Source organism: Bufo bufo, chromosome 8 (assembly GCF_905171765.1).
Source record: "Bufo bufo chromosome 8, aBufBuf1.1, whole genome shotgun sequence".
NCBI classification, from domain to species: Eukaryota; Metazoa; Chordata; class Amphibia; order Anura; family Bufonidae; genus Bufo; species Bufo bufo.
Genome location: NC_053396.1, coordinates 186,222,427 through 186,236,887, shown reverse-complemented (window position 1 = coordinate 186,236,887; position 14,461 = coordinate 186,222,427). Strand labels below are relative to the sequence as shown.

General features: G+C 41.2%; 3 protein-coding genes across 3 annotated transcripts in view; all 3 read left to right on the top strand.

Moving 5' to 3' along the window:
- LOC121009435 (cytochrome P450 2G1-like) overlaps positions 1 to 12,799 on the top strand; it is a 71,366-nt gene extending 58,567 nt beyond the window's left edge. The window contains exons 5-10 of the mRNA XM_040442547.1: positions 1,486 to 1,646; positions 1,756 to 1,932; positions 2,092 to 2,233; positions 9,611 to 9,798; positions 10,042 to 10,183; positions 12,264 to 12,799. Coding sequence (XP_040298481.1) covers positions 1,486 to 1,646; positions 1,756 to 1,932; positions 2,092 to 2,233; positions 9,611 to 9,798; positions 10,042 to 10,183; positions 12,264 to 12,445 — 992 coding nt within the window. The 3' untranslated portion in view covers positions 12,446 to 12,799. The remainder of the gene's footprint in view (positions 1 to 1,485; positions 1,647 to 1,755; positions 1,933 to 2,091; positions 2,234 to 9,610; positions 9,799 to 10,041; positions 10,184 to 12,263) is intronic.
- The window catches only part of LOC121009424 (cytochrome P450 2G1-like), a 172,138-nt gene that overhangs the window by 58,546 nt on the left and 99,131 nt on the right, over positions 1 to 14,461 (top strand). The gene's annotated exons all lie outside the window — the stretch shown is intronic.
- Positions 1 to 14,461, top strand: part of LOC121009425 (cytochrome P450 2A5-like) — a 99,750-nt gene that overhangs the window by 58,537 nt on the left and 26,752 nt on the right. The window lies entirely within an intron of this gene.

Below are 14,461 nucleotides of genomic sequence, written 5' to 3'. Positions count from 1 at the left end.
GGATGGCAGGCTTTTGAGTGTCCTTGCAAAGAAAGGTGGCTATATTGGTCACTGATTTGTTTTTGTTTTGTTTTTGAATGTCAGAAATGTATATTTGTGAATGTTGAGATGTTATATTGGTTTCACTGGTAAAAATAAATAATTGAAATGGGTATATATTTGTTTTTTGTTAAGTTGCCTAATAATTATGCACAGTAATAGTCACCTGCACACACAGATATCCCCCTAAAATAGCTAAAACTAAAAACAAACTAAAAACTACTTCCAAAAATATTCAGCTTTGATATTAATGAGTTTTTTGGATTATTGAGAACATGGTTGTTGTTCAATAATAAAATTAATCCTCAAAAATACAACTTGCCTAATAATTCTGCACTCCCTGTACAGTGGTCAAGTTTTGAAGATTGATTTATTGAAGAGAGACTTTCTATTTATTCTTGTATTGATTCATTTTTTTTTACATTTTTTACATTTTTCTACATATAATAATTTTTTTTCCTCTTTTTGTATATTTAAATTTTTTCCGGAGAGCTCAGTACAGTATTAGAATGTATTGGCTCCGATGAGCCGAAGTTATTGCTTCGCGAAGTACCTTGGAACCGAACCCAAGTTCTTGAAATGTTTTTTTACAGTACAAATTAATTTAGGAAGTTATTGTGCGAAGTCTCGCATGAGCTTCTCCAATCCACCGGATCACATGATCCATTTGCACAATGCGCTATGGGGTGAAATTGCCATGTATTGCACATGGTACAACTCAAGCCAACTCTATTCATTTTACTCGCTTATATAACGCTGACATATTCCACACTGCTTTACAGACATTATCATTGTTTACTGTCTCCAATGGAGCTCACAATCTAAATTCCCTAATTCCAATATGTATATCTTTGGTAAATGGGCAGAAACTAGGGCTCCAGTGCTGCCCAAATGTCATCATGCCCATTATATGACCTGGTTCTAATAAAACTCCACAATTTTGGAATCAGGATGCGATTAACTCTGCTAAGATATGGACCGTAAAGCTGTTGTTCCCGGGGGAGATGTTGGAAGAGATAAGGCTACTTTCACACTAGCATTAAAGCAATATGGCAGGATGTTTCAGCAGAGGAACTCTCCGGATCGGCCACTCGCCATCAGAGCCCATTAAGTATAATGGGAACTGGTAGGGATTATCCTTCAACGGGACATAAACTGCAGGAATGCGGCAGTATCCGGCTGTTGGACTGGGGAACTCAAGGAGGTTGTTAATCTGCCAAAACAGCCTGCCAAATTGCTTTTACGGTAGTGTGAAATTAGCCTAAAGATTAGGCACACTGGATTTCAACTGCCTTTTCCTTTTGTTTTTAGGAGAAATGTTCCTGGCAGAGGTGTCTGGCAATGGCTTTCACCCTTCTCCCCATTCACTACATTTACATGATCTCCATGTGTGGGAGAGAGGTTTCTCAAGTCATTGATTAAATAAATATTCATATTTCCTTGCAGGAACGCCCTTTGATCCAACATATCTGCTGACCTTGGCGGTGTCCAATGTTATCTGCTCAATAGTGTTTGGAGAACGTTTTGACTATGAAGGTGTTAAGTTCAGGACACTTCTTAACCTAATAAAAGAGATGCTTCTACTTATGTCTTCCACTTGGGGAATAGTAAGTTAACATGTTACTCTTGGTAAGATCAGGAGGTTGTAAGAATATCAAATACCAATGAATTCTGAAGGACCATACTGAAAATCTTTTTCTCCACTCTTTTTTTCAGCTTCTCAATATCTTTCCCAAGACTCTCCACTTTCTTCCCGGACCTCACCAAAAGATATTTATAAATTCAGAAAAAATTAAAGACTTTATTGCAGAGTCCTTGGAAAACCACAAAGCGACACTTGACCCTAATTGTCCTCGGGACTTCATTGACTGCTTCTTAATAAAGATGGAGGAGGTGATGCCTAACACTTTACTTCTATATCTAAGGTGTTTTAATAAAAAAGAAAGCAAGCTACTGTAGTTCTCATAGTATCTATATAGCCTAATATTGAATTGACCAATCACAATGCCTATGACAGACATATATAATAATCTTTAATATTTAATATTACAGGAGAAGAACAATCCAAATACAGAATTCCACTTTGATAATTTATTTGGCACGGTCATGGACCTCTTCTTTGCTGGCACAGAAACAACAAGCACAACCCTGAAATATGGTTTACTCTATCTGCTCAAATACCCCGATGTGCAAAGTAAGAATGTATTAATATCCTATCAGAGGGTTGTGAAAACTTAAGGTTTTACAGTTCTTGGATACTGATTGACTGTCATCAGGATAGACCATCATTATGAGATCAGTGGGGTCTGATAACCCACATTCCCATCGGTCAGCTGCTTTTGGCAACCTGGCACCGGAAACTATACAGGGAGTGCAGAATTATTAGGCAAGTTGTATTTTTGAGGATTAATTTTATTATTGAACAACAACCATGTTCTCAATGAACCCAAAAAACTCATTAATATCAAAGCTGAATATTTTTGGAAGTAGTTTTTAGTTTGTTTTTAGTTTTAGCTATTTTAGGGGGATATCTGTGTGTGCAGGTGACTATTACTGTGCATAATTATTAGGCAACTTAACAAAAAACAAATATATACCCATTTCAATTATTTATTTTTACCAGTGAAACCAATATAACATCTCAACATTCACAAATATACATTTCTGACATTCAAAAACAAAACAAAAACAAATCAGTGACCAATATAGCCACCTTTCTTTGCAAGCACACTCAAAAGCCTGCCATCCATGGATTCTGTCAGTGTTTTGATCTGTTCACCATCAACATTGCGTGCAGCAGCAACCACAGCCTCCCAGACACTGTTCAGAGAGGTGTACTGTTTTCCCTCCTTGTAAATCTCACATTTGATGATGCACCACAGGTTCTCAATGGGGTTCAGATCAGGTGAACAAGGAGGCCATGTCATTAGATTTTCTTCTTTTATACCCTTTCTTGCCAGCCACGCTGTGGAGTACTTGGACGCGTGTGATGGAGCATTGTCCTGCATGAAAATCATGTTTTTCTTGAAGGATGCAGACCAATTCCTGTACCACTGCTTGAAGAAGGTGTCTTCCAGAAACTGGCAGTAGGACTGGGAGTTGAGCTTGACTCCATCCTCAACCCGAAAAGGCCCCACAAGCTCATCTTTGATGATACCAGCCCAAACCAGTACTCCACCTCCACCTTGCTGGCGTCTGAGTCGGACTGGAGCTCTCTGCCCTTTACCAATCCAGCCACGGGCCCATCCATCTGGCCCATCAAGACTCACTCTCATTTCATCAGTCCATAAAACCTTAGAAAAATCAGTCTTGAGATATTTCTTGGCCCAGTCTTGACGTTTCAGCTTGTGTGTCTTGTTCAGTGGTGGTCGTCTTTCAGCCTTTCTTACCTTGGCCATGTCTCTGAGTATTGCACACCTTGTGCTTTTGGGCACTCCAGTGATGTTGCAGCTCTGAAATATGGCCAAACTGGTGGCAAGTGGCATCTTGGCAGCTGCACACTTGACTTTTCTCAGTTCATGGGCAGTTATTTTGCGCCTTGGTTTTTCCACACGCTTCTTGCGACCCTGTTGACTATTTTGAATGAAACGCTTGATTGTTCGATGATCACGCTTCAGAAGCTTTGCAATTTTAAGAGTGCTGCATCCCTCTGCAAGATATCTCACTATTTTTGACTTTTCTGAGCCTGTCAAGTCCTTCTTTTGACCCATTTTGCCAAGGAAAGGAAGTTGCCTAATAATTATGCACACCTAATATAGGGTGTTGATGTCATTAGACCACACCCCTTCTCATTACAGAGATGCACATCACCTAATATGCTTAATTGGTAGTAGGCTTTCGAGCCTATACAGCTTGGAGTAAGACAACATGCATAAAGAGGATGATGTGGTCAAAATACTCATTTGCCTAATAATTCTGCACGCAGTGTACAGTGGCTAGATCTGGATGCACAAGGTTCTGTCCACTGTGTAGTGCCCCTGCCGGGTTACTACAGATAAGCTCCCGTTCTGGTGAACAGTTGCTGAGCTGTAGCATATCCACACTAGTAACCACCTAGTAGACAGAGACTTTCGTCCACTGTATAGTTTCTGCACTGGTAGATTCCTGAAACAGCTGATCAGTGGGGGTTATGAGTATTAGACCCCCTTTGATCTGATATTGATGACGTGTCTGTCTAAGTACCAGAAAGCACTTTTAAAGGTGCTTTGCAGACTCCATGGTGGTAGTCTAAGATCACAGATGCCATACAGTAGAAAAAAGTGGGAGAGCTTAAAGGGAATGTGTCACCTAAATTTTTTCTGCTAGTTAAAACCAGATAGCAATAGATATCCTTTTTCTAACCTGTTTTTATTTTCTGATCACAGATTTTTCTGGTTTGGCCATCTTGCCTGAGCTGTTCTTAACAGCATTTAGAAATGTGCTTTATAGCAGCCACTATGGGCCATAGACACTGACTTCTATGGGAGAGTTTCCTAGGCATGCTGTGTGACCTGCACGGAGGTCAAGAGGGAGTAGATAAGCAGAGATATATAGTTCATATCTGTCATTCTAATCCTGCCTGTAATGATAAGTAGATATCTGCAGTGAAGTAATCTTTACAGGCCAAGACGTAGCGCCTATTATTAGGTTTAGTTGCAAGTGTGAAAACTGTATGTATATGTGTGTTGGGAATCCGGATCTTGTCTGTCATCATTACATGGGAACAGTTTTTGCATTTCCTTACATTGCAGGGATAAGTTCCTGGCAATGAACTCCTGATCAAAACAGTCCTCAGATTTGGAGATTGCCTGTAACATAGCAAGAGTGGGTCTGGGAAAATGCTTTTTAGCTGGTCCTCCTTATGTAGGACCTGATGTAATTTTTTAGCAGTTTTCCTCAGTAACTCTAGTTGTGGGTTGTAGATCACATCCAGGAGTACACTGTGGTTCTTTTCTTTTTTTGTGGTCCCCAGTTGAATTCTGGGGATCCTGGTGGCTCTTCTGCTCTTCAGCACAACACATGTCACAGTGTTATCTCGGATATCTTGTGACACAAAACATTGAAATCCATTTAAAAGTTAGTTAACATTTTCTTGCCACTCGTTACTTATTTTCTTGCCCATTTTGAGCCTTAGGCCTCTTTCACACTTGCGTTGTCCGGATCCGGCGTGTACTCCATTTGCCGGAAGTGCCCGCCGGATCCGTAACACCGCAAGTGAACTGAAAGCATTTGAAGACGGATCCGTCTTCAAAATGCGTTCAGTGTTACTATGGCACCCAGGACGCTATTAAAGTCCTGGTTGCCATAGTAGTAGTGGGGAGGGGGGAGCAGTATACTTACAGTCCGTGCGGCTCCCGGGGCGCTCCAGAATGACGTCAGAACGCCCCATGCGCATGGATGACGTGATCCATGCGATCACGTCATCCATGCGCGTGGGGCGCCCTGACGTCACTCTGAAGAGCCCCGGGAGCCGCATGGACGGTAAGTATACTGCTTCCCCGCTCCCCACTACACTTTACCATGGCAAACAGGACTTTAGTGTCCTGGCAGCCATGGTAACCATTCAGAAAAAGCTAAACGTCGGATAATGCGCCGAAACGACGTTTAGCTTAAGGCCGGATCCGGATTAATGCTTTTCAATGGGCATTAATTCCGGATCCGGCCTTGTGGCAAGTGTTCAGGATTTTTGACCGGAGCAAAAAGCGCAGCATGCTGCGGTATTTTCTCCGGCCAAAAAACGTTCCGTTCCGGAACTGAAAACATCCTGATGCATCCTGAACGGATTTCTCTCCATTCAGAATGCATGGGGATAATCCTGATCAGGATTCTTCCGGCATAGAGCCCCGACGACGGAACTCTATGCCGGAAGACAAGAACCCAAGTGTGAAAGGGCCCAGTAACGCTCCTCTGTCTTCTGTCTACATAACAGTCAGTGTTGAACAAGTTTCCACTGTTATGTAAACAGAAGACAGAGGAGCGTCGCTAAGGCTCAAAATGGGCCACTTTAGAGCTATTTTTCTAATAGAAATGTATGATTTCAGTAATTAAAAAATGGTTAGTATCACTGCCCCTACACATTACAAAAATAAAAATAGAATGGCAGTTACACTTTAACATAAAAACATGAATTAAACAATAGGTCTTTGTCTGATGACACATTCCCCTTAAGTAGTCTTAGAAAATATGATTGTTTGGTGATTGTCTATCTTCAAAATAAGCATTTCTGAGCTAAAAGAGACACTTTTGGCCAACATGTAGACTATCTGCTAGGAGATTCTCTTGTTCTGGAGGACTAATCCTGTCCTGTGTTGCACAAACAACCCATTACTTGTGTAGTGCCACATTTCCCCTGTGGTGTAGCCGCAGGGAAACTGAATACTTACTGACCATAGTTTTACCATATAGTACAGCTGAGTTCCTCTAGGAGACACTTTGAAAAGTTTTTTTTTCAAACTCACCTTCTAACAAGAAAAAACAATAAAGACCAAAGGTGCCCAATTGATAAAAAATGGAAGACTAGCTCCCGAGTGAAACAAGCGAAACAAGCGAAAAAACAAGAGAACAGAGCTCATAGTACCAAAAGTAAAAATATAATTTTATTGTAACATGATTAAAAAGTATGAAGCAATAAGTAATATGCCGTTAAAAAGTGAATGGAAGCAGAAAAGGAGCGCCACCCTGGGATAGCACACGTGTCAAATGTGAGCACACGTGTCTACTATGAGCTCTGTTCTCTTGTTTTTTTCCCCTTCTAACAAGTAGAGATTGTTGAAAGCAGAAAATCCATTTAACTTTTTGGTTGTAATTAGTAGAGATGAGCGAATTTCCAGTTATGAAATTAATTTGTGATTCGTTTACTTGTAAAAGGTGACATGCTTTATGGATTCCGTTGCCATGGACCATAACGCAATTCTATGATGGAGTGCCTTAAGAGGCCATTTGCACACCATAGACTTCTATTATGATGGAATGAATAACGGAATGCCTCTAAAGGCATTCCATCATAGAATTGCATTATGGTCTGTGGTAACGGAATCCATAACGCAGTTCACCTTTTACCAGTAAACGAAGCGTAAACAAATTTCAAAATATAGTGGTAGGTTGTGGTGGCTCACTAGCAAGTAGTTAAGGTATGGTGCTGCAGGCTCATATAGAGGGAATCACCCCACCCTCTCTTAAAAGGCAAATGTAGTAATAGGAAAATGAGCGGGCACTCATACACTTGGCAACCAGATTGACATATGCAGAAAATATTTATTGAATCCCCATAAAATACAAGTAATAAAATTTATAAGAACAATGTAGCAATAATATACAACATTACAGTCACATATAGTGTGGTAGATATGATCGATACTATATTCAATAAAAATATATTCGATAGAAATATTCGATAAATTGAATGGTAGAAAATTCAATGTGGAAATATTCGATAGAATATTCTATACCACTCAATAGTGTCGATAAATTCAACAATATACAGTACAGACCAAAAGTTTGGACACACCTTCTCATTCAAAGAGTTTTCTTTATTTTCATGACTATGAAGGCATCAAAACTATGAATTAACACATGTGGAATTATATACATAACAAACAAGTGTGAAACAACTAAAAATATGTCATATTCTAGGTTCTTCAAAGTAGCCCCCTTTGCTTTGATTACTGCTTTGCACACTCTTGGCATTCTCTTGATGAGCTTCAAGAGGTAGTCCCCTGAAATGGTCTTCCAACAGTCTTGAAGGAGTTCCCAGAGATGCTTAGCACTTGTTGGCCCTTTTGCCTTCACTCTGCGGTCCAGCTCACCCCAAACCATCTCGATTGGGTTCAGGTCCGGTGACTGTGGAGGCCAGGTCATCTGGCGCAGCACCCCATCACTCTCCTTCATGGTCAAATAGACCTTACTTTCAAAGTTTTCCTAATTTTTCGGCTGACTGACTAACCTTCATTTCTTAAAGTAATGATGGCCACTCGTTTTTCTTTACTTAGCTGCTTTTTTCTTGCCATAATACAAATTCTAACAGTCCATTCAGTAGGACTATCAGCTGTGTATCCACCTGACTTCTCCTCAACGCAACTGATGGTCCCAACCCCATTTATAAGGCAAGAAATCCCACTTATTAAACCTGACAGGGCACACCTGTGAATTGAAAACCATTTCAGGGGACTACCTCTTGAAGCTCATCAAGAGAATGCCAAGAGTGTGCAAAGCAGCAATCAAAGCAAAAGGTGGCTACTTTGAAGAACCTAGAATATGACATATTTTCAGTTGTTTCACACTTGTTTGTTATGTATATAATTCCACATGTATTAATTCATAGTTTTGATGCCTTCAGTGTGAATCTACAATTTTCATAGTCATGAAAATAAAGAAAACTCTTTGAATGAGAAGGTGTGTCCAAACTTTTGGTCTGTACTGTATATCACACCAAAAAACTTCAAGTATATGCTGTTATTTGGGAAAGAGGGGGTATTATCTTCTAGCGCTCTATCCCAATTTGGGAAACTGAATGTCACTGAAAATGTTGTAGGTGTATTCACTGTTAGCGCAATATGTTCATAAAGTGTCCACAGGAATCCTGATAATGTGAAAAGTCTCTTATAGCATATCCTTTTAAGGTCAATATGAGCTTTGAATTGAAGAAAACTTTAAATCGATATTTGGCTTACCGTCTAGCGTCTGTTGTCTCCCTATTGCTTCAATGGAGCTTTAAATATTTGCCGGCTTATTCAGTCGCTCCATACAGCAAGCTGGTTTAAATTTTGCGGGAGTTCCAAAGATCGCGGCGGTTGCCACTCTGTTCCGCAATTTCCTTTGGTGCAGCTTTCGACGATAAGAATAGTTACTCCTTTACTGTAGAAATTTTCTTCTGTATGGCAATACAGTATTATCGGAGGCTTTTCAATGCAGGTACATCACTTGTTTCACCACTCTGGTTGCCAAGTGTATGAGTGCTCGCTCATTTTCCTATTACTAAATTTCAAAATATGAAATACGCTCATCTCTAGTAATTAGCATTAAACTGTAATGTAAAACGTAATTGCACAAAAATCTCTAAATTATTTTAATTTCAGTTCCAAAATTTAGATCCATGATGCATTGCAGCATTGGCTGCTCCATTTCCACTCATAAGTAAAAGAGACAACCATTTTGGGCACCAATTAGTAGTGAAAAGAGATTACACCTGGATAAATTATACAGCCTAGTTAAAATTTAACGTAAACCCTTCTTTTTTGGCCACATGTGGAATAGTAAAATTGGAGGCATTTTGTAGTATTCCTTTTTCATCCTCTTGGACGATAGGACTATGTCTAGAGAAATTCTGGATTCCAAGTAGATATCATGTATAGATGCTCTAGTGGTTGATGAGCCCTCTCACCAACAGTTACTGCTTAATACGTGTTCACTCCAGTACAAGGGACATGTGGATTAATCCAGAACAAAAGTAGATCTTTGGTGATGTTGGCATCTGAAACTGACTGCTTCCTGGCACCAAGTGCTACGATGCTTTGCAATAATACATACTGCATTACGAAAACAGGCAATAAAGAATTGACTTGTGTTTATACTTTGTGTTAATATGTGCAAAAAGGAAAAATTCATGAGGAGATAGATCAGGTGATTGGCCAGAATCGATGTCCTTCTGTAGAAGATCGAGTCCAGATGCTATACACGGATGCTGTCATCCATGAAATTCAGAGGTTTGCTGACATTGCACCTTTGGGACTTCCACACGCAACCAGTCAAGACACGACGTTCAGAGGACTCCACATTCCCAAGGTCAGCTTTTTATATTTACTGACTTTATGTGAGCCTCAAACTTAGCAAAAATGTAATATGCACAGAAATCTGAAGAAAAAAAAAATAGATGTATGGAGTTCAAGGTGAGTGAACCAGCAGCCACCCACAAACAGCAGAAATGTAATGTGATGGTGAACTCTACAGAACCCCAAGATATCTTGCTGCTGGTGAAATGTACTTATATTTAAAACAAAGTTCATGCTCGCTTATTCATGTTTGCAGGGCGTTGTAATTTTCCCCGTGCTGTCCTCCGTCCTGAAGGACCCAAAATGTTTTAAGAACCCGAAAAAATTTGATCCTACAAACTTTCTGAATGAGAATGGCAGCTTCCAGAAGAATGAGGCCTTTGCACCCTTCTCCCTAGGTAATATGTATGAACATTTTTGCACCAGTATACAGTGAGGAAAATAAGTATTTGATACACTGGCGATTTTAAAAGTTTTCCCACCTACAAAGAATGGAGAGGTCTGTAATTTATATCGTAGGTACGCTTCAACTGTGAGAGACAGAATCTAAAAATAAAAATTCAGAAAATCACATTGTATGATTTTTAAATAATTCATTTGCATTTTATTGCATGAAATAAGTATTTGATACAATAGAAAAACAGAACTTAATATTTGGTACAGGAACCTTTGTTTGCAATTACAGAGTTCAGGTCAGGACGTTTCCTGTAGTTCTTGACCAAGTTTACACACACTGCAGCAGGGATTTTGGCCCACTCCTCTATACAGATTTTCTCCAGATCTTTCAGGTTTCGGTGCTATTACTGGACTACATTGAGTTTTAGCTACCTCCAAAGATTTTCAATTTTGTTCAGGTCTGGAGACTGGCTAGGCCACTCCAGGACCTTGAAATGCTTCTTACGGAGCTAATCCTTAGTTGCCCTAGCTGTGTGTTTTGAGTCATTGTCATGCTGGAAAACCCAGCCACAACTCATCTTCAATGCTCTTACTGAGGGAAGGAGGTTGTAGGCCAAAATCTCACGATACATGTCCCCATCCATCCTCCCTTCAATACGATAGAGTAGTCCTGTCCGCTTTGCAGAAAAGCACCCCCAAGTATGATGTTTCCACCCCCATGCTTCATGGTTGGGACAGTGTTCTTGGGGTTGTACTCATCCTTCTTCTTCCTCCAAACACGGCAAGTGGAGTTGATACCAAAAAGTTCTATTTTTGTCTCATCTGACCATATGACCTTCTCCCATGCCTCCTCTGCATCATCCAGATGGTCATTGGCGAACTTCAAACAGGCTTGGACATGTGCTAGTTGTGAACTTTGCGTGCCCTGCAGGATTTTAATCCACTACAGCGTAGTGTGTTACTAACGGTAATCTTTGAGACTGTTGTCCCAGCTCTCTTCAGGTCATTGACCAGGTCCTCCCATGTTGTTCAGGGTTGATTTCAGACTTTTCTCTTAATCATCCATACCCCACGAGGCGAGATTTTGCATGGAGCCCCAGACCGAGGAAGATTGACAGTCATCTTGTGCTTCTTCCATTTTCTAATAATTGCGCCAACAGTTGTTGCCTTCTCACCAAGCTGCTTGTCTATTGTCCTGTAGCCCATCCCAGGCTTGTGCATGTCTGCAATTTTGTCCCTGGTTTTCTTAGACAGCTCTTTGGTCTTGGCCATGGTGAAGAGGTTGGAGTGTGAGTGATTGAGTGTGTGGACATGTGTCTTTTATACAGGTAACGAGTTCATACAGGTGTAACTAATACAAGTAATGAGTGCAGAGTAGGAGGACTTCTTAAAGTAAAACTAACAGGTCTGTTAAAGCCAGAATTTTTGCTGATTGGTACAGTAGGTGATCAAATACTTATTTCATGCAATAAAATGCAAAATAATTATTAAAAAATCATACAATGTGATTTTCTTTTTAGATTCTGTCTCTCACAGTTGAAGTGCACCTACGATAAAAATTACAGACCTCTCCATTCTTTGTAGGTGGGAAAACTTGCAAAATCGCCAGTGTATCAAATACTTCTTTTCCCCACTGTATATTCCATAGCTTGTCATACTTTGCCAGATTTTTTTGTCAAGTAAAGGGAGATAGTGATCATTTCAGATGAGCTAAGAGGTCAGCCAATGTGGCCATGTCTTCTGACATAAGACCATAAATCCCATTTAGCCTGGGTTGTGACAAGCTCTAGGTGTCACACATATGTAAGGCACATTTACCATGTGGCTTGTATTTTTCTTTTTTTTTAAATGGCATTAAATCTCAAGAGGAAAAAGTAATCCCAGAAAAGTGGCGACTACAAGTGCCCTTTTGTTGCTGAAATGTATGCCATCATATTTGACAGAAAAAGCAGAGCTCCATGCAAAATGATGGGCAACTCTGCTGGACCCAAAAGACCCCATTATAAGTTATTGAGGTGGTCAGCATCGTTATACTGCAAATATGTCAAACTAATTATCATTATATGTCACCCCTTACCATAGGCAAAAGAAGTTGCATTGGAGAAGGTCTGGCACGGATGGAAATATTCCTCTTCCTTACCACCATATTACAAAGATTTTACTTGAAATCAGAAGTGGCTCCCGAAGATCTTGAAATAACCCCAGTACCAAACACAAATGGAGTAGTACCAAGGACCTACCAGATGTATGTGACCCCTAGATGACCAAAGTACTCCAAAGAAGCTTTTCTCTTAGTTAAAAGAGGTTGTCTCAATTGAGCAAGTGACATTTATCATGTAGAGAAAGTTAATACAAGACTCTTACTAATGTATTGTGATTGTCCATATTGTCTCCTTTGCTCGCTGGATTCATTTTTCCATCTTGTTATATACTGTTTGTATCCCGGGGTCACGACTACAGCTGTGCCTAGGGATACAAAGTGGCTGGGACAGGAACTGCTGCGCATGCGTGACTATATACGTTCCCAGAGTCCTGGCCACCAGAGAAAACAGGGTGGTCGTAGCCCCTGTAAATTAGCAGTGTATAACGCAATGGAAAAATGAATCCAGTCAGCAAAGAGGGCAATATGGACGATCACAATACATTAGTAAGTGTGTTGTATTCATTTGTGACTTATGTCTTTTTCAACCGTATTAACTATGTAACAAAGGACAGAACACCTACAATATGTAAAAATTATAACTGTAATAACTTGTTTCTATATTTTACGCACTAAATTCCCTGCTATAATAAATATAGCTAATGTGATTACCCACAGTATAGTTTTGAAAATATTTTTGTGAAATAAAAAGGAATAAATGTGTGTACTTTGTATATTTATAAATAAAAAAAAACATAGCGCCAACTTAGCACATTACCGGATAAAGCTCCAGAGGTAGAGGGAAGCTGCCTGGCGCCGCACTGACCTGTTGTTGTAAAGCAAGCTTCACGCTGTTGGGGCATATACCGTATTTTTTGCCCTATAAGATGCACTTTTCCCCCCCCAAAAGTGGAAGGAAAATAGCAGTGCGTCTTAGGGGGCGAAGGCTTCTATTTTTACACTGATACACCGCCGACCGCAAGCTGCACAGCGCGTCCGGCGTGTGTATCAGCGAGGGGGGAGGAGGGGCTGGTTGCCGGCCTTTAGTTTTATAATGGCAGCGGGGCCCGGTGCAGTCACTGTATTCTATTGCACCGGGCCCTGCTCACTGTACTAATGGTATCTGTAACTGCAGGCAGGCAATGGTTAACTATACATATGTTCGATCCAGCACTGAGCAGCCTGTACTTACGATCATAGCAGGCTGGAGGCAGGAGGCTGGGCGGGCGGGCACTGGCAGTGTAACTTCCTACGTCACGTGCCTGCTCTTCCCACTTTATGAATGAAGCAGGCGGCACAGTCACGTGATGTAGGAAGTTTCGCTGCCAGTGACCGCCCGCCTGCCCTGCCTCCAGCCTGCTATGATTGTAAGTACAGGCTGCTCAGTGCTGGATCGAACATATGTATAGTTAACCATTGCCAGCCTGCAGTTACAGATACCATTAGTACAGTGAGCAGGGCCCGGTGCAATGGAATACAAAGACTGCACTGGGTCCCCGCTGCCATTTAAAAACTAGTGTACATGCCAGCCCCTGTATTGGGGGAAATTCACAGTGGCTGACACTGTTATGGGGGGGATCTATGGATGTCAAATAGCATAAGATGCTATTTGGCTGTCATCCACAGATCCCCCCCATATCAGTGTCGTGCCATCCACAGACGCCCCCATAACGGTGCCATCCACTGACGCCCCCATAATGGTGCCATCCAAAGACGCCCCCATAACGGTGCCATCCACAGACGCCCCCATAACGGTGCCATCCACAGACGCCCCCATAACAGTGCCATCCACAGACGCCCCCATAACAGTGCCATCCACAGACGCCCCCATAACAGTGCCATCCACAGACGCCCCCATAACAGTGCTATCCACAGACGCCCCCATAACAGTGCCATCCACAGACGCCCCCATAACAATGCCATCCACAGACGCCCCCATAACAGTGCCATACTGTATATTGTGAGGCACAGTGTAGAGGTATACTGTATATTGTGTGGCACAGTGTAGAGGTATACTGTATATTGTGTGGCACAGTGTATGCTATATGTGTATAACATAAACATATTTCATATGAAAACTTACAGTTACTTGGCCCTTGGGGATCTCGGAGGCCACTTCCACACTTTGGCCGGGGGCTCG